The 23,286-nt window shown below is 37.4% G+C and overlaps 1 protein-coding gene across 1 annotated transcript in view; it reads left to right on the top strand.

Moving 5' to 3' along the window:
- Positions 1–1,648: 1,648 nt before the first annotated feature.
- Positions 1,649–23,286, top strand: part of HGF (hepatocyte growth factor) — a gene marked incomplete at its 5' end in the record, with an annotated part of 45,471 nt that continues 23,833 nt past the window's right edge. Inside the window, 6 exons of the mRNA XM_017727969.1 lie at positions 1,649–1,866; positions 6,572–6,684; positions 7,265–7,379; positions 11,487–11,629; positions 13,326–13,446; positions 18,182–18,300. Coding sequence (XP_017583458.1) covers positions 1,649–1,866; positions 6,572–6,684; positions 7,265–7,379; positions 11,487–11,629; positions 13,326–13,446; positions 18,182–18,300 — 829 coding nt within the window. The remainder of the gene's footprint in view (positions 1,867–6,571; positions 6,685–7,264; positions 7,380–11,486; positions 11,630–13,325; positions 13,447–18,181; positions 18,301–23,286) is intronic.

The following is a 23,286-nucleotide window of genomic DNA, read 5'->3' on the forward strand; positions in this document are numbered from 1 at the left end:
ATATTATATTTAAAGGTAAATATTTTTTTTTTCTTTAAATGTTTGTGATTGGGATTAAAATTTTGAGCTGTTAGATGCTGAGGGGTAGCACAGCTTACTTTCGTCAGTTCAAAAGAAAGAGAAGAGGATGGGGGAAGATTGTTTTACAGGGATGTTACAGCAGAGATATTTTACTCCTTTATTTTTCTCTTTTTTTTTAAATCTGAAGCTTTATGAGATCTAATTTAAATGCCTCTGTTATATTTCTAGATGTCTTAGGGATAACTCACCACTGAGAGGTGTGGTTTAGCTGAATCCAGTGAAAATGTGAACTCAGTGATCAGGATGGAAGTTCTGCAAAGGGAACACCCCTAAGCCCTCTTTGGGTTTTCAGTATGTGGAGCTGTCAGTAACTCCCCCAGAGCCTCGGTTATTGCAATTTAGTTATTCTGAGCTTCTGCAGAGTGCACCAAGCAAAACTTTACTGGCCTGAGTGCACTCTGCACATGCACAAGGATCTATTCAGATAGATCTAAGCTGAGGTTTTATATATTGGAAAAACTCTGGCAAAATTTAACAAATTGAACCTGAGCATTTGTGTTCTATTATTGTTGCAGAGTCTGTAGAGAAAAAGGAAGGACAGCTGTGAATACAGTTACATGGAAATAAGTTATGGAAAATGCTATTATCTTCTGTGTAAACTAAGGAGGAATTTATTCACCTCACCTTACGTGGATAAGCCATCTAATCCAAAAAGATCATCTGGGATCATAGGAGAAATAGATCCACAGACAATTTATTCTCCCTATGTTACTCATCTGACAGAATAGGGACAATTACTCTCCAGATGTACAGTATGTCCTCACAGACGATGGAGTAGCCTTCACTGGCAGACTGGTTTTTGTGGAATGCAAAGTAAAAATATAAATAAATATTGGGAAAATTCTGGAATTTTCTTGCAGATATAAAAGACCTTTCCTCTTGAATTTTAGGCAGACATCTCTAGCCAATCTTCTTCTCTCCATTTTATATCTCTTCTTCTGGGCTTTTCAATAGGGAACGGAAACCAGATCAATGTGTTCATTTGAGCAGAAAACTTTGCAGAAAACTGCAGACTGTTTCAGTGCTATGGCCTCTGTTCGACCTCATAATCTTTTCTGTGAGTTAACATTTCTAGTACAGTCACATTTAAACTGGACACAGCACTCACACTGAGACTTTATTGGAGCAGCAAGAGGACAAATGATAATTTTGTGTCACTTCTGGAGTCCACTTCTTTTCACAACTTACCATGAGTTTATCGTTTTAAAAATGAAGTTTTTTTGCATTCTGCAAGTGGTACTCTTTTTCACTTGAGTTTTCCATGGAAATATTTACAAGATCTCAGATAATTATCAGGCATATTTTGGAGATTCTGAATAAAATTTACGAAGGGTGAGAAACTTTCCTGTTACCCTTTTATGCAAGTCTATTTGAAACTGGTTTTGCTATAATTCCTACTACTTTGGATTCAAAAATGGAAATCACAATCTAAAATAATCAATTCTTCTGCAGTATATACTTATATCATATTTTTGTGAGATTCTCTAAGCTTTAGATACTGAAGATGATATAATTCCTGTGAAATGTTATCCATATCTAATGCCATCTTTAATCTCTGCACTCTTCTTTACAATGTTTTATTCTTGTTTGTTTTTTGTTCTTTGCTTCTTTTTTTTTAGAGGGTAAAGGGAAAAAGAGAAATCCTCTTCATGACTTCAAAAAAACAGGAGAGTTGATGCTCATTAAAGTAAACAAAACACTGGAAGTAAAAACTAAGCTGTTAAATACCACAGAGCAATGCGCAAAGAGATGCAGCAGGAACAAGGGCCTTTCATTCCCTTGCAAGTAAGTTATATATCTGTTTTGTTTATTTTTTTCCCTAAGGAAACCTGTATAGCAGCCTTTGACCAAAGGTCTCTCTGTAATTGTCATCAGTGGTAGCTTGTATCGAGAAAAAAATAAAGATTGTGATTTTTGATTTCAGGGATCTTGCTCTACCTGTCCAGAGAGTGTCAGTCTTTTCTGAGGCTTTGTCTGAGTTGTGTGTCTTCTTAGCTTGCCCAGTCTGTAATCTTTTCCATAACATAGCTGAAAAAATGTACTCATGTTAAGATGTGGATGACTTGGGCCACAATGTAGCGTTCGGTGAACATTTCTGAGATTTTTATGTCTCTTATAAAATGGTTATTGTCACACATCACAGCTGCAGTATTTCAGCACCACTTCAGACCATATTCTGTCGTCATTCCTTGCACATTACTCCCGCTGAAATCAATGAGAACCTCACACATGGAGCACAGATACATGCCCTGCTGAAGTTCACTGGCAAGTGCTGAGAATCCAATACAACGGAATCAAACCTGGGCTGTGGATAGCTATCCTTCAGCATCTGCTGTCTCTTAGAAACACATCATGCAGCTGATTGCTTGTCTGCCTTGTACATATTCTCTACTATTTTTTGAAACAAATCACTATTATTTTTCTGATGTATGAGACTTATATGATCCCCCTGGCCTCTCTTAGTCTAGACCATTAGAAATCAATGAAAGGCCATGAATGCAGAAGAATCTTGGAGAGAGTGGATGACTTCTGTACTGGTGAGTACTGGGCTAAATGTGAGCCTGAACTTGGAAGATAAAAAAGTTTTGACAGTTGGTGCAAATGGACTAGACCAAATGTGACAACAAAAGTTCTTCTTTGGCAGAGAAGGTTCTCAACTGTGATTTAATTCTTCTGTAAGCCTTTAATTCCATTGTTGCAAGATCTCATTCATATCATTCTGTGCTCTGACTATTGATATGTGTAAACAATGAGCAGAGTTAACTTCTTTCAGACAGAAAATATTTTCCAGGCACTAATATTTTTCACATGGTACAAAGCCACTCCTTTCCCTGTTGGCAGAACTTCTGTTGATGTCATTGCCAAGAGGATCAGGTTGTATTCAATACAGCAAGACATCCTTGAGTTCTGATGAGCAGCAACAAGGAGTATTGCAAAATTAAGTATCACAGTGTAAAATAAATTCTGAATAATGCCAAGCAAACAACAATTCTGTATTCTGGCATCAGATTAGGAAAACTTTCTAAAGCTATTTGTAGTTGCTCTGGATGCTATCTTTTGTGTTCTGAAAATAAAAAGCAAGTTAATATACGTGTCAAAGCCATTTTATAATAAAATTAATATAGAATCTCTCTGAATTTTTCAAGTGTTCTCATGTTTTGTAGAATTTTTTTTCATTTGTTAAGTGATACAGTGTCTGATGGATATCTTAAGGAGCAAATTCTCCCTTAATGAGTCAATACAACACAGAGGAGCCATGAGGGACTTTGAGAACACAGCATGGAAAAGTCCTGCTTACAGATAACAGAATGACAATCTGTCGTGCAATTACTTTGCACTGAATATGGAAAAGGATTGCAAATCTGATTACTTGCTCTCTGAATTCCTTTTTTCCTTGGCAGTCTTTTAGCATGGATGGTGCTAAAAACCTGCTTTAGCAGTAGAGGTCTAGGTGATCATGTCTTGCTTGTGCTACCACTATGCAGCAGAGCACATGAGATTTTCTTTTCTGGGATCTCAGAACATTCTTGTGGTTTCACTTTTGGCCCCATATGAGTCTTGTTGTAGTGTGAACTGTTCTTTGATGCTACTGTAAACACACATTTTACATGTGTTCCCTTTTAAAGGATCCAGTGATTACTAATGTTTCCCTTTTATTCCTAGGATCCCAGTCTTTAACTTCATACCAGCACATGGTTGGTTCTACAAGGTGAAATTTGTTGCCAACTTAAATGAAAATCAATTAGCTTCCTGCCTGCTGTGGGAGCATTCTAAAACAAGAAGCAACACAAAATGACATTTTAAATGCTTAAAATATGAGACTTGAAATTTCCTATGTTTATTGACATTTTCATGGCTTGATCCTCATACTCCATATCCATGCAGCAGTTCTCCATCACTTGGGTCACAGCACCAATGTTTTATTTTCTGGATGCAAACTTTATGTAAGAATTAAAAATGGAATTGCTTTGTAACATAATTCTGACAACAGCACTGGGAGCAACATCTGGGTCTGTGCCCTGTGAGGTACACAAGTAGGAGCAGGGTTAGGTTTCTTTTTTGCCAGCAAGTGGTAAAGTAGCAGATTTCAGACACTATAGGCTTGTAAAGGTTCAGGCACTCCTTATTTTCTGGGAGGAAAAAAAATTCAGACAACTTTCTTTATTATAAGTTTCTGTATCACCTGCAAGTAAATTTTGAGTTATTTTACTGTTTAATCATTAATGCTTGCTTTAACTCTGGTTTTAACTCTGACACTTTTTTGTTGAAGCTAATGTATGTTACTTTTCAGAACAGATGTTTCCTCTATTCCCTTGCTGTCATGCTTGCACAGATCTTGTTTATTTCCAGCTGAGTTACAAGATTCTTATCTAGACTTGTTTCTTTTTCATAACATTATTCCTAAAATCCTCCATCAAAAAACTCCTTAAATTCACTTATGCTGTGTTTTTGAATTCATAAATCTTTGTTCATCTTTTTCTGCCTTCCCTATCAGTTTTACCAAGCTGCTGCTGCTGCTAAGCTGTTCTATTCCTTTGTTTCACCACCCTTTCAGTCCATTACTCCCACTGTTTTCCTACAGTCATCCTTGCAGTTTTTCCCACTGCAATTCCTATGGATGAGAAAAAGGTAATATAGTTACTATTTTATTGGCTATGCAGGTGACTTTTGCAGGTATGTCCCTTCCTCAGCTGCAAAGTTGTCACTGTCTTATCCTCCGTTATCTGCTCAGTGTCTGTATTTACACAGGAAGGGATTTCAGTATAGACAACAGAATTTCAGTACTTGATAAGAAAATCTACAGACTATCTCAGTAACAAGAGAAACAAAAATATTGTTGTGATCGGCAGTATCAGTAGAAGAAAGTCCAAGAATTTGCTCGAACATGTTGACTTTGGAAGTACAAAAACCCTTCAGATTTGGGTCCAAGAAAAGATTGTTAGAAACTTTTATGTGCAGAAGTGGTTGAAGCCAAACTGGAAAGAAACCAAAAGGCAACTGAAAGGCAAAAACTGAAAGAATTGTTTGTAAACAGTGCATTCTGCATTCCCACTTTAGGAGGGAGGAGCGGAAACGAGAATGTAATTGGAAAGGCAGGAAAGGTCAAGGATATTTTTGTGAAGATGGAGTTAGAGGCACTTGGATATGCTCAAATTTGAGAATCAGCCAGAAGAGAACAGAAGGCTGCACAAGGGTAGAGGGATGAAGGTTAGCAGGTTGGAAACATTCGGAGTCAACAGAGTAGAGAGAGCAGTTGGATGAAAAATCTGTTTGGTGATGGAAACGATAATGAAGATGATGTTTGAAAGAGAAGACTTAGGAGATTGGATAGGATCTTGTAGTATTTTTAACTGAAGCCAGCAAGATCTCACATGGAAAGCTTGTATGGCAAAATAAATGAAGATTAAGGAGCTTTTTGTTGAGGGATGCAGTGCCGAGGAATATGGCACAGCCAAAGTATGGATGAAGTGTAAGAAATCTGTGTGTCTTTTGGGTATTATCAAGTAGTGTTAAAATGCCTTCTCAGATCAGAATAAAATATCTCAGGAGGCATGGGATGAGTGACAGAAATGTAGATTTTGTGGTAGGCTAGAGGAAATAAGTGATCTGTTATTTGATTCAAATGAAAAAATTAAGGAAAAAACACCTGTGGAGTTTTTTTTCTTCTTTTTTTAAAAATTTCCTTGTTGGAGTAACTGTTGCCCCCTTCCAAGGCGGTCAACTGTGTTTTTAAAATCCTTAAACAGATTTTCCCTATACTTAGAAACTATCCTTCCAAAACTATTTTGGTGAAAAAGGTCTGCATTTTTCATTTCAAGTATTGAAAGAAAGTGTTTTTACTCTTTGGATTTCTGTTTGTCTTTCTTGCCCTCCCCCATATCCAGTCAATTCAGTACAATGCATTATACTCACTCCTAGAAAGCAGTTAAAAATAAGAGGAAAAAAAAGAAGACAAAACCAAGCAAGGACAAACTCTAGGTACACTATCACAGTTTAGTTTATTCATAAAAATAAGAATAATCTTGTTTTCAAACAGCTCTGTTTTTCTAGGCAAGAAACAGATTCCTTGTGCTTGAATTTTCCTCAGACTATCAATGTGAGATACTCAACTGTTTCAGAGGCATATTGTAAACGTAGCAAAGATGTTCTAGTCTTTGTGTTTTTTTCCCAGAAAGCAGCATAACTGAGGACACAAATGCTGTCTCAGTCACATTTATCTAAGTTTTAAAAAAAAGATCTTTAATGACAAGGGAACTCTTAGATTAGTGTGAACAACCAAACTGGTATTTAATGTAATGACCACATCAATTTAATTTCTTTTTTTCTTTGCTCTTGTCAGCACAGTTGTGGGTTTAAATAGTAATTTGGACTGTTTCTCTGACTTTCCCAGTAAAAATAAATCTGATGTCATTGCATGTTCCTTGGCAGGCCATGTGTCATTATTACAAACCCCACAGAGATTTTTTTCTCATCCAGATTTTCTTTGCAGGGCCTTTGCTTATGACAGAGTTACAAAACGGTGCCATTGGTTATCCTTCAACAGCTTGACAAATGGTGTGAGAAAGAAGCAAGACCATGCGTTTGATCTGTATGAAAAGAAGGGTAACTGATTTATTTACTGATTTTGTTTTTCCAGCTATGGAGGGGAAAAAAAGCCCTGAGGTCCGTCAGTGATTTTTTGGCTGTAGGAGCATCCCAGGCATGGATGCTTTTATGCGTTTTGAAAACTGCATCCTACAGTTTTATTTATACGTATCCTGAGTTTGCTGTCATGCAAATTTACATACTTGGTCAGTTTTCCAATCTACATATTTGCCTACCATCATACATACTAGTTTGAATTTTGTATTTCAGTTTAGTACCGAGCAGCTCAGTTGTACGAGTTACCATTTATTATTTAATATTGCTCCTATTTACCGCATTAATATTACGATACTTAAGTCCTCAGACATGGAGTTTTGTTCAGTCAGATACACTGGAAACATTTTCAGGATTTTTTGGGGGTCAGATGGTGATCAATATTTGGGGAGAAAAAAAGAAAGACAGTCATGTATGTCAATAATTAAACCATATTTTGAATAATTAAGGGCTAATAAATGATATTATTTTTATTTGAAAATTAATTATGAGCTTTAATTTTTCATACATTAACCAAATCCATAATTTTCTTCTATTTCAATAGACTATGTCAGAAATTGTATCATTGGAAAAGGAGCAGACTATAAGGGAACAATATCTGTTACCAAAAGTGGTATCCAGTGTCAGGCCTGGAATTCAATGATCCCCCATGAGCACAGGTAAGAGTTCAGGAGCAGAGACAATGGGAATAGTGCCCAGACTGCTTCCATAAAGTATAAGAATTTATGGGAAAACTAACCTTAGACAACAACATCTCTTAGGTATATTCTTGCCTTTCTCCAAGATGCCATTCTCCAGATCCCAGAAAATCCTTATCTTCTTGGACTTTCTCCAAAGAGGTCTCTCCTAATGCCAGCCTGTGTGTCTGTATCCCTTCCTTTCCTGCGTTGGGTTTTTTTTTTAGATGTTTATATCCTTTTGATCTTTTAGCTACTGGCAGAAACAAAACATGTGCATTGTTTCAGCCCAGAGTCTGGAAGTGTATCACTGTTTTCTAATTGACTCCCAAGGAATGAGCAATTTGGAAAACCACATTATAAGGAAGCAGGAGATATTAGACCACCTATTTGCTTAGTATATAATATCGTTAGCATATTTTGCATAGTTACTGTCATTTCTCTATTATTTGTAGAATATGTTAAACTCTATGGAGCACTTAGGCCAGGCAACAAATCCATGGAAAAACTGAAGTGACTATTGAAATCCTTCCCATCAGATCACAGAAGCAATAACTAAAGACTGAGGGAGCATGTACAGGACTTAACTTCTCAAATTAGGACCTGGTACAGTGAGAAACTGAGGCCAAACCTACACCTTGAGGGTAAATCTAGTTGAACTCTGTTGGCTAAGGAAAAAGAGAAGAAAGTCTGAAGCTAGTAAGAGTAATGGTAAAAACAGATACATCTCCAACAAACGTTCCCAGAAACTAGTAAAAGGACTATGAAGAACTGGTCTACTCTTTAACCACTTCTCTTTCAATGTTTTTGTACTGGCTTTAGCCATGTAGATAATAAAACCTTAAGACACAAACCCAAAGTGTCCTCTCACCCTAAGCTTGCTATCCACATTGCTGCCTTTTGCTCAGGGCTCCCAGTGTCAGCAATTTGTTTAGGAGGAGCCAAACTGGAGATCTCTAGTGAGGAACTGGGCTGTGCACTGCTCAGTCCTGTTCTGACCAAATCAATCCAGTGTGCAAGAGGATATCTTGGAACAACATTAAAAGGCAAAGGATACTTGAGTTCTGTCCTCTTATGATGTGTTACAAAGCTGAGCCTCAGGCTTGGACTTACTGGACTTGACTCTTACAGTATAGACAGCAGTGTCTGCTTTTCTGTTTGGGACCAAACCTGTTCTTAACTGGGGGCATACCATAAGTGCCACCAGACCCCAAAGCAATGACTTATTGAGACTCAACACCTTGAAGTATATACCTTTGTCTTTCAGAAGTGAAAGAATTCTAATTCATTACAACCTAAGCAAAAATGAGCATTTATTCTACATAATATACATGTGACTTTATTTAATTAGAGAAAGGAAAGTGTCTGGATAGCACACATTATCACTGAATTGCATTTTAATATATAACATACACAGTTTTATCACACACACAGTTTTATCCAATACATTTGGACAGCCACTCTTCTACGATGAATTTTATGAGAATGACTCTTCTCCTGCCTTGTGCAATAAGTTTAATTTTTAAAAGGTCACCGGATAAATGAGATGGCTGCATGCTAATTTTGTTTTTCAACATCAGAAAATATGATTTCATCATCAGAGACATGAGGGAGATGGGAAGAAGCAGACAGTAGTGGTGTGTTTGGAACTTATTAGTACAAAAAGACTTAGTTTTTCTCAACATCTGATTATCACAAAGTGCCATTGGAAAATAAATCCTTTTCTCATATTTAAGGGAGAAACATATTTTAATGATTTTAAAATTATATTTCTAGAAAGAATTGAAATAACTTAAAACTTTAAACTTCTGCTTCAGTCTAGCAAGTCATATTTTTATTTATTTGTATTCCATTAGAACACTGAGACTCCCAGCAAAACCTGGCTTTCTATTATTGTCATCTACATACTAGTACAGATTTTAAGACTCTCAGAGAGTTTTAAATTGATAAATCCCATGTAAAAACGGCTCAAAGAGAAATGGTCAAAGAGTAGACCAGTACTTAACCGGCTTTTGGATAATTTCCATGGCTTTTGTGTGGTTGAATCTGTTTTTACCATTACTCTTACTGGCTTCAGTTTTTGGCTTTTTTTTCTTTTTTTCCTTACGTAATGTAGATGAACTAAATCATCAATTTTAGGAGTGGCCCTGTCTTCCATTTCTGGGTAAGTCTTTACTGCAATTCATCTTTTCCTCTCTCAAGAATGTTGCTTCAGTACCTGTTGAAGCCATTTGTATATCTGACCCATCTTGTGTTCCCAGTGCTACTCATTTAGACTTTTTCTTTTTTTAATGTTCTTACAGCATATCTGATGTAATTTGAGATGCCTTTTCACTATATTTTCTAATGAGCAGAAAAGTAAATGAAATATTCTAATATGCACTGACATACAATTTTCACACATCTGCAGGTTGGAATGTCCCATCAGAAATGTTTTCCTGGGGCCCTTTAATTAAAAAAAAGTTTAGGATACTTACATTATAAGACTATAGAGGAAAAACAGAAGCAACATTTTTAAAGGCAGCAAAAAAGTTTAGGATACTTACATTATAAGACTATAGAGGAAAAACAGAAGCAACAATTTTATAGGCAGGAGGAATGACATAAAAATTAATCTCTTCAAGCACCGAAAATAAAAAAAACCACTTTTACGTAATGCTTCCACATTGCACTGACTAGAACCACAATGTGATTAACAGAGGTATTTTTCACTTCAGTTAGTTCAAGTATTTCAATAATGGGAATAAAACTTGAATAAAATGTTACATGTCAAAATTTTTTCTTGTTTGTCTCAAAACACTCAAAATAAAATATTAGGTATTTTCAGAATAAAAGGTGCATTATTTGTGATATTTCCACCACAGCTTATATATTGTTTCAAAAAAATTGAACAAATAGTATAAATCTCAAAAACGAAATAAATTAATTAAGTTCAGTTACAAGTTTTATGTGATCTCCTATGTAGTTAGCCCAGTATTTCAATTAACAAAAAAACCTTCATGGACAGATCTCTGAATCTAAGGTGTTTTGTAACTACAGAGATTTAGCTGCTGTTTAATGTAACAGGCAGCGAAATGCCACTGGATTTGTCTGCAATGTGCAGCCTGAATGTGGTCATGAGCTGTTGAAGTGGCATTGAACAGACCAGCTCTGGGGTTGGGTTCCTTACTATGGGGTTAGCTGTTCCTTATTTTGTGGGGGAAATAAGCTAACATTATTTTTATGTGTAGATATTTATATGTCTCTATATGTTGGTGTGCATGTGATGATTTCTCTAGAGTTAAGCACATACTTTTACTGATACCTGAGAAGACAGCACCTTGACCCTGGACATTTTAAGTCATCTGGAGTGCTGTTAAATGTCTGAACATATACAATGCAATTATGAGGGGGTCTGTAAGTAGCAGACCCTAAGGTGGCAATAGTGGGGCTTCTGGCAGAACATGAAGCAACACAGCTAAAATGGCATCTGGGGAAATTTCTTGTGCTGAAATGCAAAGCAGTCCATGGTTTCAGGCACTGAAAGCCTCTCAGCGAGGTGTAGTACACACTCGGTCGCACTCACATGCTCCTGATGATCAGTTCTTGCTGCTGCCTGGCAAAGGATGCAGAGAGGTTTCTCTGCTTGTGGGTTTCACATGGTAGCTGCACTCTGAGCCCAGATGGACCTGTTGTATGTGCCAACATGCACAGGAAAGACAGACCTCACATGGCTACAGATCCAATGAACCCCTATGCACCCAGAGCTCCTGTGGGAGAATACAGTGCAAGCTGGCAGGGAGTGTGTGACTGCCTCTGGCTCTGCCATAGATAGTTGGTTCTGGACAGCTGAGGGATGGGAGTAAAACTCTCTAGAGCACGCTATGGGCTAGACAAATTGTCCCAGATTTAGGCCATTTAGGTTGAGTAATCCCAACTGAAGATGTGTATTTGTGTACGGACAGATATTTGGGCGTGTGCATTTGCTTAGGCAGGGTGGAGGGAGAAGGAAGCAGAAATGTGATTGTTTCTAACTATTTGTAAAAGTAGTATGATTAACCCCAAAGTTTGCATGCTCTTATACTGTAATGATTGTCATTTTAAAACTAGCTTTTTGCCTTCGAGCTATCGGGGAAAAGACCTGAGGGAAAACTACTGTCGAAACCCTCGAGGGGAAGAGGGAGGCCCTTGGTGTTTCACCACCAGTCCAGAGACACGCCATGAAGTCTGTGACATCCCCCTCTGCTCAGAAGGTAACCCAGCACAGCTTCTGCAGGAAGCTGCCTTTGCTCTGCTGACAGCAGCTGCACAGAACTTCCAGTAATCACTTGCTCATGGCCTTTAACGAAAGAGTAGTTGATTTCTCAGCGAGAGTAACTCATACAGCAAGAAAAGAAGTTGTTAGAGGAAGAGGAGATCTTGTTATGTTCCAGTGCTCTGGAAGGTTTCAGGCTCAGCAGCTTTTTTCAGGTTATGGAGGAGCTTGAACAATGAAGTTGTGCTGATCACACAAATGTGACCCTTTGTTTTGTCTTGTCTAGCCTATACTGAATCTATTAACAATTTCAGTATTACTATGTGATAAAATCATCTAGTGCCATTCCATAGTAAAATCAGCTTTTCATTTTCTTTTTGATGAAAATATAGGTACTGGATTACAAGACGAAAGCTTAAGATAAGCATGCATTTTGTGTTTTGAATAAATACTGTAAATAAGTATAACCCTTAACAAATCCAACCCCATTTGACTTTCAAGTCACAGAGTTTGAAAGACGCTTTATATGTACCATTGCATTTTTTGACTTTTAAGTTCTGTTAACCTCCAAACTAAGATCTTGTATCTTGCTAATCAGCCAATTCAGTTCCAGTCAACCAACCTATTTAAATCTTCAAGATAGGATGCCTTTAATTTTCCTGCTAATGTGTCACATGCAATAGTTATGCTGCCGTTAGGAAAGGAAGAAGATAGGGAGGGAGGGAGGGAGGCAGGGAGGGAGGCAAGGAGGGAGAGAGGAAAAGAAGGAGGAAGAGAATCATTTAAAAAGAGCTTGAGAATTTGTTAAAACACCTCATTTAAAGATAAATTTATGGGAGTTTCAAATGGGATAAGACCTGGAGTTCATTTCAGGATGAGGACTTCGGTAGCTGAAGTTTAGTGATATTTGTAATTCCATAAAATAATATTTTCTAAATGATCCTTCCTTACAATTACTCTAATTAGAGAGTACTTGAGAAGTTTGTCTACAGTTAATTATGGTGAATTTATTTTATATTTTCAGAGCTCTCATTCTAAATTTTTTTCAACAATGCTTTCAAATTCCTTTGGTAACTTTTGCCTACTCTCCCTCCACGCACCCTACCTACTATCCTAAACCCAGACTGAAAATGTATCTTAGCTTAAGCTGCCAAAAATCATTGTTAGCAAAAAAATACAGTATCATTTGTAGCTGAAAGTGCTGAGTATTAAAACAGACATATTGCACTGCACTAAAATTGGGATTTAGCCATTATTCTGCACTTCAACTTGTCCTGTAGTTATACTGACTTAGTGATTTAAAATAATAAATGGTGCTTAATTAGATTATACCACCTTTAAAAAATACTTCTTCCTTAGCTATATGTATCTCTCTTACTAACCATAAGTAAGATTAGTAAAAATCTGATAGGAACATGAATGCCTCTACTAGCTCATCCCTACCTGCTTCAAAACTGTAAGTGTCCTATAAAGTGATATACAATTTAAGCATCTGGATTATCTCTAACAGATACGATCATATTCCAAAGGGCATTACACATACCAACCCAACAGAAAGATACAATTTTTTAATACCTCTTTAGATTGGTTTCAATATATAAGAGCAGGGACATGTTGGGGTTTTTCGTTGGGGTTTTTTTGTGGTATAAGTTATCAGTGTAATAAATGACTAGTGTCTATTTTTTTTTTCCTAGTTGAATGCATGACCTGCAATGGAGAGAGTTATAGAGGGCCAATGGATCACACCGAGACGGGCAAGGAGTGTCAGCGCTGGGATCTTCAGAGACCACACAAGCACAAATTTCGTCCAGAGAGGTAACCTCTCCTCCTCCCCAAGCAAGACCATGTGGTCATAATTTGAAAATTACACACATTCTGGAACCAGTTGAGCAAAACTAGCATTAGGTCAACTGAAATTTATGGAGTTCACCAGTTTTAGGTGCTTGGGTTCCTGGCCCATGGTGTAGGCTGGCTACTGCCACGATGGAGGTGCAGGACGGGGAGTAGAGGCTGTTTTGTGCAGCTCTGATTACATCCCATGCCTGATTAGTGTAGTGATGTGCACCTAATACTTTCATTGACCAAAACTTTCTCTGTAGCTTCATTGACAGTAAGTAAATAACCTCGGAATATTTCTCTATATATAGATATGCAGCTGCAGTCAGCTTAAATACCTTAATCATATAGTAAATAATGATTTAAAGTCATAAATTTTTGTTAGTTTTCTTAACACAGTTAATGAATATAAACTTCCAATATTGTCAAGTAACAATATTCTCCTTTTTGCAATATTGAATAGCTTTAAAGCTGTAGGTGATCTTCCATTATAGTCACATTTAAATATCCAATTTGTTTCACCAAAATGTTTGCCCATACATCTGGTTTTTCACCCTGGGAAAGGATTTAATCATTCTGTTTAGCACTTTATGGACATGGATTTCTTTCTTAGACTTTTTTGTTTCTGTTCTTTTTTTTTGATTTAGGCACAGATTCACAGTGCCAAAAGTTGAGTCAGAAACAGCAAGGCAAATTTCATCCCTGTAAGGGTATGTCCTAGAGGGCCAAATTCACCCAACTACAAAGGGTCATCCATAATACACACTTCTGAAAGTATTGTGGGAGGGAGGGGGTGTGCAGGGGTTAGGCCACACAGGAGGGGGTCTCTGTTCATCTCAAACCAGACTACAGTTTCATTTTAGTTTTATTCTGGATTTTGGCTTAACTCCATTTATATATTGTTTTGAATAAACTTAAACTGCCAGACGAAGAATGCAAGAATCAACAAAACCAGAATGATTAAGACCTTCCACTGAAGTTATCTTTTTATGTGTTAAAGTGTTTCACTAAATAAAGCATTATTTTTATTCTAAGAAATATAGGTACTGGTAGATTTTAGAAAGCCTGATTATTCAGCAAAATATTGAGGATCTGCAGTTTTGGAGTTTATGTGGTATAGTCTTTTTTTTCCTTGGCTTGGATGATCTACTTCATGAATAATAGCAGGCTCTCCCATTGTTCTGCCACAATAAATATTTTGTGTTAGCAGAGTGGGACGGAAGATAATCTGTTTCTGAGTCTTGCCATGCACTTACTGTGCATTCTAGAATAAGGCACAGAAACAGTTTTGTTCCTTGGGAGTGAAACATTTATAGAACTCCTGGGTACAAAGAATAATAATTTTACTGTCAGGAGGAAATGTCTTTTTTTCCATTAATTTCTGATTGTTTGCAAAATAACTTTTCAGACTAACCACAGTCTTACGATCAATCATCTTCCTCTTTGAAATAATTCCTTCAGAGAACATCTTCTTGAGAGTTTTCAGACAGTAATAAAGTGGGATTTTTTTTTAAAAAAAGCAACCCATCCAGATTGAACTGATCTGTATTGGCTTTCAGAATAGTAATGTAGTCCAGTGGATTTCTGATACACTGATGTTAATTAACTCTGTTACTACTAAAGGTAGTAACAATAATACTTTGTTTATACAAGATTTTAAAAATGTTATGGGGTTTGGTTTACCGGTCTGGTTTTTTGGTTTTTTTTTCCCATAGTCATGTAAGCTGAAAATAAGAGGTCTGGGACAAATGACCCATTAAAACACAGCAGTCTCTAGAGACACTTACAGTATACCATCCAGGCATAATGTAAATAACTTTGAAACCAGGAAGGACTATCTGGATAGAATTAAATCTATTTGCATTTATGGCTTCCTCAGTTGCAATGACAAAGAAAAGGAATAAAGATGGTAATCTTTTCAAATTCTCTAGTCTACCTGCTGCTGGACAGTGCTTTTGGCTTAGGGTAAATACAACTCACTTTTCCTTTTTGTCACCTCAGTGATTTGTTCCAAATTTAGTCCCCTCAGAGGTCAGTTACTGAAGATGTTTACTATCTGCTTAGATGTGATTGAAGCTAGCAGAAGGAATCCCCTCAAACAGCTCCTGCATGGCTCATTTTTAGCTATTTGTGGATGCAGACATATTCTGAAACACCACTTCTCTTGTGTACTCCTCACGGGCACAGTTATGCCTCAAGATGGAAGGAAGACCACTGAGGATAATGTGTTGGGCATAGAGCAGCATGTGGGGGGAAATTTTTTCACCTTTTCTGCTCAAACTCAAATATCCTGTGAAAATATTTATTACATGGAGGAAAGTAGGGTTGAAGTGTGGCATAGGAGGTGAATAACTGCAGATATCCTTTTATTAGTCCCCTGGTTTATGTCTTTTGTATGAAAATTTACTTTATAGAAAATCAAGTTTCCAGTCCTACATGACTTTTAAAACAAAACAAAGGGGAAAAGAAATCTTGGTGAAGAGTTTTAGATATTAGGTTTCATTTTAGTTCCAGGAGAGCTGAAGATCAGCATCTGCCTTTTTAAAAAGAGTAAATGTTATCTCTTTGGCTGATACTCTCCTTTCTTTTTTCTAGAAACTGAGGTAAAGTCTTGATTTTGACACCAGATATGTATCTTGATGCTTCATTTCATTTTTGGCAGTGAAGTACAGCTACTGATGTTTCAAGGGGGGAAAAAAGGAAATATGTAGAGTTCTGAAAGATCTCTGAAACCTCAGGCTCTTTCTTGGGTCTAAGAAAGGGGTCTGTGCCCAAAAGTACTGGGGAAGGAGGAGTGTGCACAACAAAAGGTCTCAGGGAATTCTGCACAGCGTCACTGTTGAATTGTGTGGAACAGTTTGAAGCCCTGTCATTTATCTTATTGCTATTATTTGTTTCTTAAAGGTGCTAGTTGGCCTTTTTATAGGAATTGTTGCTTGCTGGGTATGAAGGAAGGAAGAAGCCTCTGTGAATATTGGGGGAAGAACCATTGACTGGGAAGGCTGGTTTTGCTCTAGAAAAGGACAAATAGATCTAGTAGGTGAAAAGATGACTCACTGGCACTACTTCATCCCCCAAAGACACTCAGAGCTTGATCCTAGAAGAACATCTCTCCCTCGGTTTTAGTTAGTAAATAACACATTTTTGACATACTGTGAGAACATGCCATGTAACATTAGGAAGGATGGAGCATTCAGTGCCAAGACAGACATTCATACTCTAGAACATGGCTTCTTTACATCCCCAGCTGTTTTGAATGCTTTTTGTGAGCTATGGCTGCAGATACTTTTTCCATTCCTGGACTCACCATGGTTCTTGGGTGGTGACATGCACTTTCCACGCTATTTGACATGGAACATGTTCCACCAGCATCAAAGCTCATCACTGCACTTACTGGGTGGCCAAAACCATCTTGTTTTCTGCTGTATTATTAGCCCATTAACTATTTCCTTGGGGAATCTTTGGACACAACTTGTTCCTTTACAGTATGTCTTATACCTAGCAGAAAACAGGGTACTGCTGCTAGATCTAAAATTATCACATTATTGACTGCCATTGAATTCTCAGTTTGGTGAGGTTTCTCCTTGGTGGTTTTGTTGTCATTTTGGCGGAGTTTTTTTTGAATTCTACTTAAATCTTATCCTTGTCCCTTGTATAGTTGAAGGAACCTGACTTCTCCTAAGAAATGGGAGATCAAGGTGCAAATGAGCCAAAATTAGCATGATCAATTCACAGAAAAAGCACCCTAGCAAAAGCAGACACTTGTAAATCATATTTTCCTCTGCTTGTGTGAAGCACATCTGCTTGCAGTTGTAAATAGATTCAAGTTCCCAGGTAGTTAACTTTATTGTTCTCTTACATACTTTTCATGTTTCCCTCAGGGGCAAATCTACTTTTTGTTTCTTTTGCAAACATATTTCAATAAAACTGGAAAGCCAAGACAATTTGTATTCACTAGTAAAAAAAAAAACCCCGATGCATTTATCTCCTTCAAGTTTACAGATGTTAGTAACATGTACTTATACAAAAACCCCCTACTTATCTTGGATATCTGTCTGATCATCAATGATGGTTGCAGGAATGTGGAAACATTTAAATAGCACAATAGTATCTAGTCTTAATGAGAAAAAGTGAAGCGGAAGTTATTTCCTTATTTTTCTCCTTCTTTCCCCCAATGCTCGAAATGAGAGCATGACCAAAAATGAGCTCCATTACAAATCATTAGTATCTATCATTAGTTAGAATAGCTACTCAAAATAGCTTCCAGTTTGAACCGAGGGCTGTTGCACTGGAGAACCTGTTTTCTTAATGAGCCTGGCATGGCAGGCTGTATTTAGATAATCCACATTTAATTGGTCTATTTCAAAAAAATGAGTGGCTTAAGTGTCTGGTCATCAGTTGACAGACACAAGAGCAAGAGTTTAGCAATTAGTGGAGTTACCCTATCCGGTACCCTGTGCATTAGCACAGCAGGGAGTCCCCTCAGTGGAGGTCTGATTCTGCTGCATATTTGGAAAGTGTTGATATGTTATTAACTTTCTAACAGCATTAAGAGTATTCACATCCATCCTACAGGATCAGACCCCAGGTTAATAGGAACCGGTTCTTGTTTGCCTCTGCTGAAATCTGTCCTTTAAGTACCTTGTAAAAGGCAGTACCTTGTGCAGTGTTGCCAGGAAGATTTCCCTGACACGTTTCTCATTGTGGTTTACAGATATCCTGACAAGGGCTTTGATGATAATTACTGCCGCAATCCCGATGGCAAGCTGAGACCATGGTGCTACACTCTTGACCCTAACACCCCCTGGGAGTTCTGTGCAATTAAAACGTGTGGTGAGTTCAAGCAAAATTTATTACTTCCTTTTCCTTTCCAAAATCTGGACACAGATATTTCGAGCAGTGTAGGACCACCCCTAGCTCATTCATTGCCCTTCACTAGCTTTTAAAACATAGCTTTCAAAGAGGGTTTCCTTTAAACACTTTATATTTAATCTGGACAGGAAAGAAGAGTTGTGTGTTACTTAACACTGGAATATGTGTATGTCTTACATACTGTAAATTGCATTAAAATGTAGGAAAATCAAGAACTAAAAAAGTGAGGCAAAAAAAATCATGAAGATCTCATGTACAGTGTTAGTTTGGCCATGCTGGACATTTGCATTGTCATTTGAGAGTATCAAATATCATTTGGTGCATACACACCCCATCCCTACTCTGTGTCCTCTGCCAACACCTCTTCACTGCTTTGCAGTTCTAGGCCTTGGGTCCTGCACATTATTCACTCTTGTGCTGAAGACAGAATTATTAATTTCCTCATGGGTCTCTCTGTGTTATTCAGCACTCCATATCAAAGCACTCCACAGGCAATTAATTTCTTTTCATCCATCAGCTACAAGATGGTGGCATCTGTTAACCACACTTTAGAGAACAGGAATTGAATCAAAGTGACATTAAGGTGTACAGTATTGGATGCTCACTTTGAGATGCTTTAGTTTAGCATTTTAGACTTCCTGCAGCATGTTCTGTCTTCAAAGCCCAGACCATCTTAACTTTGGTGATAGCTCTGACAGATCTATTTTAACGATAATTAGATGTCTTAAATGAAAAGTAAAGGGGCAATGAGGAAGATAAAACACTTGGACATTCCTTGAAAATTTGTGTAAAGCAATTTTTCTAGACTTTCATGGTAACACTGGGGCTAGGGCAGATGGTAGAATCAGTTTTGTTGAGACATGCTTACAATATTGGGATGGGTGGCAGGGAAGAGGTAATAGCTCTGACATGAAACTTTGTGAGCAGTTGCTGCCTAAAGGGGGATTCTCCACCTTCACTTAGAATCGTTACCAAAGCAATTATGCCATGCATTTTCAGAATAATTCAGGATTTTCTCTCCTTGGATGTTCATAACTTAGGCCAGTCTAATGTCTTGGAGATCCAGTCCGGTCTAATCAAGTTGCCCATTTTTGAAATCCAAGGGTTGAGTAAGTATTCTGTACCTCCTGATGCAGAGTAATTGAACTTACTCTATCTTATGTCATTGTAATTCCAGTATAAGGTAGTTAAACTATCAAAATTATTCCACTGTAAAAAAGGCAAAGTTATTTTGATACTTTGGGCAATGTCTAATCAGGCTGTCCAGAGACAGAAGAAATTTACCAGGATGGCTGCCTGTTTTGGGTCGGGTATCCATTCAGTCACGGCCATGCTGAAAGTCTTACCTGTGAACTACAGTACTAACTCATGTCATTGTATCGTGACTTACTGATAGTCTTTGGTAAAGAGGAAAGCTCAGTCCTTCCACTTTGTAAACACAGACTGGCTTAGCTATGCAGCTGAATCATCTTTCAATTTTTTAGTTACTCCATTAAGCAAGGAGCTGTTGCTTTGGATTTTTGGCCTGTGTTGGTTTGGGTTTTGTTTTGGTTTGTGGTTTGTTTTTTTTTAAACTAAACTAAACTGTGCTTCCTACTCTTCTCAAATTATTAGATAACATATGAATCATGTGTAGCATTCTAGAACTGTTCTTTTCCTCTGCTAAATATGTTATTATTATGAAAAAAGTATTCCTAAGTTACAGCTGACTGTTTCACAAATGCAGCTTTTATAAAACTTTATCCTTTGGCATTTCCTGAGCTGATGTGTCAGTGTTATGAGGATTCACATCTGGCTTTGTTGGTCACGTAAGCTTACGCCCCATGCAACTTTCAGTATCTACAGTCTGGCCTCAGCTTTATATAATAGTTGGGTGGGAGATCTCCTGCAAACTACTGGATTATCAACTTTGTCTACCAAATCATAGTAGAGTCCTGAAGAAAAGGTAAAGATTAAAATGAAATAAAAAACTCGCCAGAACACAGTGTAATGATTTTCATATTGTGATGAAAGCCTTTTGTCTCATTTCTAGGCAAAAGTTCACTGAATGAACTAGAAATTTCTTCCTTCAGTTAGAAAATATATTAAAATCTGTGGAAATTTCACATGTAAAACTGTATTTTCACTGCAGAAAACTGTAGCTCTTTTGAAATTAATAAGGCAATCTATATGAGAAAAAATACAGAAGTGGTGGTCTTGAAAGCTTAATCCAGCAGATATTTTCAAACGGTGTTTCTCACAGGCATATGACATTGCCCTCTACGTAAGATGCAGCGCTGCTCGATGCTCTCCTTTATAACCCAGTGAGGGAGTTTATTGCTGATGCTACTGTTAAATCACCATCTTGATGGCCAGAATACTAGCAGAAAATATCAAAACCCTGTTTTCAGTTTTCTGTCTTTCTTAAGGCTCATAAAAAAACTGTTTTCCCACCTCCTAGCAGGGAGCCCAAAACACTTGGCTATTCTGGGTTTCAGTGGCTGCTCTGTGTTTCTGAAGCTGGGGCTGTTTGCAATCTCAAAACACTAAAAAGAGAACATCATGAGTTATAGGCCTTTATAGCTTTGTGGTTTGGATTCTCACACAGGTTTTTAATTCCTATGCTGAGGACTGTTTATTTAATTTACAAGAAATACTAATTAGGAAAAAAGCTTTGCAAATCCAAGTCCTTGGAGCATATACAAAAATGTAGGTGTCCTCTCTTTGGGGAGTGACCACAAGGCAGCATGCTGCCTGTGGCTTTTGCTACATGTTGTGAGTGCTAGTATGCTCTATAGCCAAAATGCTGACAACAGCTCATATACAAAATTTTCAGCAAAAAAGTTGGTGGAAGGAAGCATTTAGAAAATAAATATGGTTTTAAGACTGAAGAGAGAGAGGGCATTGTAATTTTACTTCCAAGCACAGAATGCAGCATAAAACACTGTGGCTTACAGCCAGGGCTGTGAGAAAGAGATGACAGGAGCAATTAGGAATTAGAGATGGCTCAGGCTGCAAAAACTGGATTTGGATTAAGACTTTGGGGACACCAGGACTGGTTTGAAGTTGCTCACATATGTGTCTGTGGTTTTGGCTTGAGACAACTTTTAGTTAGAAGAGAGGATAAAAGGACAACTAACAGCAATGAAGAAGTGTAGGATGAAATGAAGAAATGGAAGCAGTGCCAGCAAACATGAAAAAGGAAAATTACTGTTATTTTGGCATGAGTGAGGACATTGACTACAGGGAAGACAGGAGCAGGGAACTAATATTGCTTTAAAAAAACCCCAAACGGGTAGCGGCTCCTCTATGGATGAGCTATAGGGCAATCAGAGAGGTGCTGAGGCCCATAAAGGAAGCTGCTTATATCAGTCATTTGAGAACTGCACAGCTTTTTGGAATTATTGTGTTAAGAACAGTGTTTCATCGATGCCTATGTGATATCCTACCAACCCAGATGCCTTTAACATGGATTTAGCCTTTGCCACCAGTAACCACTGACAGTACCTAGGAGTGACCAGATCTTGAAAAGCCTTGAGAAAATTCAATAAAGGCCTCAGTTTGATGGGAAAGAGCAAGTAATGAAACACCAAAATTCAGAATCTAGATCTAAAATGAACTGTTGTAGTGTGCCTACAGCCTTTGGGAAGACAAAACCCCACCAATATTAAATCACTTGTTCTTTAGAAACAGAGATTTCAGCTGCCCGTTTGAATGCACAGTTCTGATTAAAGAGTTATTTGTTGAATCATTGTATGTAAACAAATAAAAGTAACACTCATTTAAGCTTAATATTTGCAAAAGATAAAGGTGTTTATAGAAAGGGGATAGTGAAAAGAGATATTTAGTAGTTGAGAAAGTATTACCTTCCATCTTGCTTCACAAGGAGACAAAAAATAGGTCCTGTGTTCACTGTTTATGCAAAAGCTTAATCCACATTTCCTCAAAAAGGATCCTTCTCAAATCTTTTTCATCATTTCTATGATAGTTTTGAAAGTGAGATTTAAGAACTTTGAACCTGAGGAAATCAATTTTTTTTTAAATTGATTTAAAATAAAAATTGTTTGAATTTAAAGTCTTCTTGTAGCCATTGGAAGAGCCTGGCAAGGTCTCTCTGTTCTCAAGGACAAATTAACTGTATGTGTGAAAGTTTTAGGTGACAATGAGTTCTTCAGTACTGTGATTCTTGAGCCTGGCTATAATTCATTTCTTCACTTTCTCATATGTTTTTACTGAAAAAAAGGAAAATGCTAGAAATCAGTGGGGTTTTGTCTTCCATTCATGTACTGTGTCATAGTGCATTGAAGAAAATGTGGAAAGGAAGAAACTGCCACTAAACTACTGCCCAGAACTGTGAATGCCATTGCTCAAGGAAGGGATGCCTGAAGGCAGTGTAACTGAGCATGAGCAGCTTCAAAATGTCACTCGGCTTTCTTACTGATATTTGCAGAGTTGTATGGATCACGTTTAGAATCAACTTTTTAAATATTTTTTACAAATCAGGGTACATTTTCCTTCTGTTGACTGACACTGCAGAAAAGATATTTCATTAATATAAGCAAGAACAGGTATTTTCCTCATGAAGTAGTTCAGGACTCTTTCTTTCCCAACTGTGTCTTTTTCCAAAAATACATAGGTTGTGTTGTCATGAAAGAACATGAATTCTCCAGCAAAACCTCTAACTTCTTTTAAGTCAGTAGGAGTCTCACCATTGACCTAAAATTTGTGCAGGATTTTCTTCTGGGTCATTTGGATTAGAGTCAGAAATAGTATCTAGCTGGTTACTTCAGCTGTCGAATGACTCAAGGCTCCTGCTGATTCCCTCATGCTGGCGTTGCTGTGAGAACCAGGACTGGGAAGACTATCTGTGGCTTTACACATAAGACTCTGGATAATGTTTCATCTTTTTACTTAAGCATCTATGACTGTATGAGCCGGCCCTTATTAATATAGTTATGTATTTTGAAG

This window comes from Corvus brachyrhynchos, unplaced genomic scaffold, assembly GCF_000691975.1.
Source record: "Corvus brachyrhynchos isolate BGI_N302 unplaced genomic scaffold, ASM69197v1 scaffold50, whole genome shotgun sequence".
NCBI lineage: Eukaryota > Metazoa > Chordata > Aves > Passeriformes > Corvidae > Corvus > Corvus brachyrhynchos.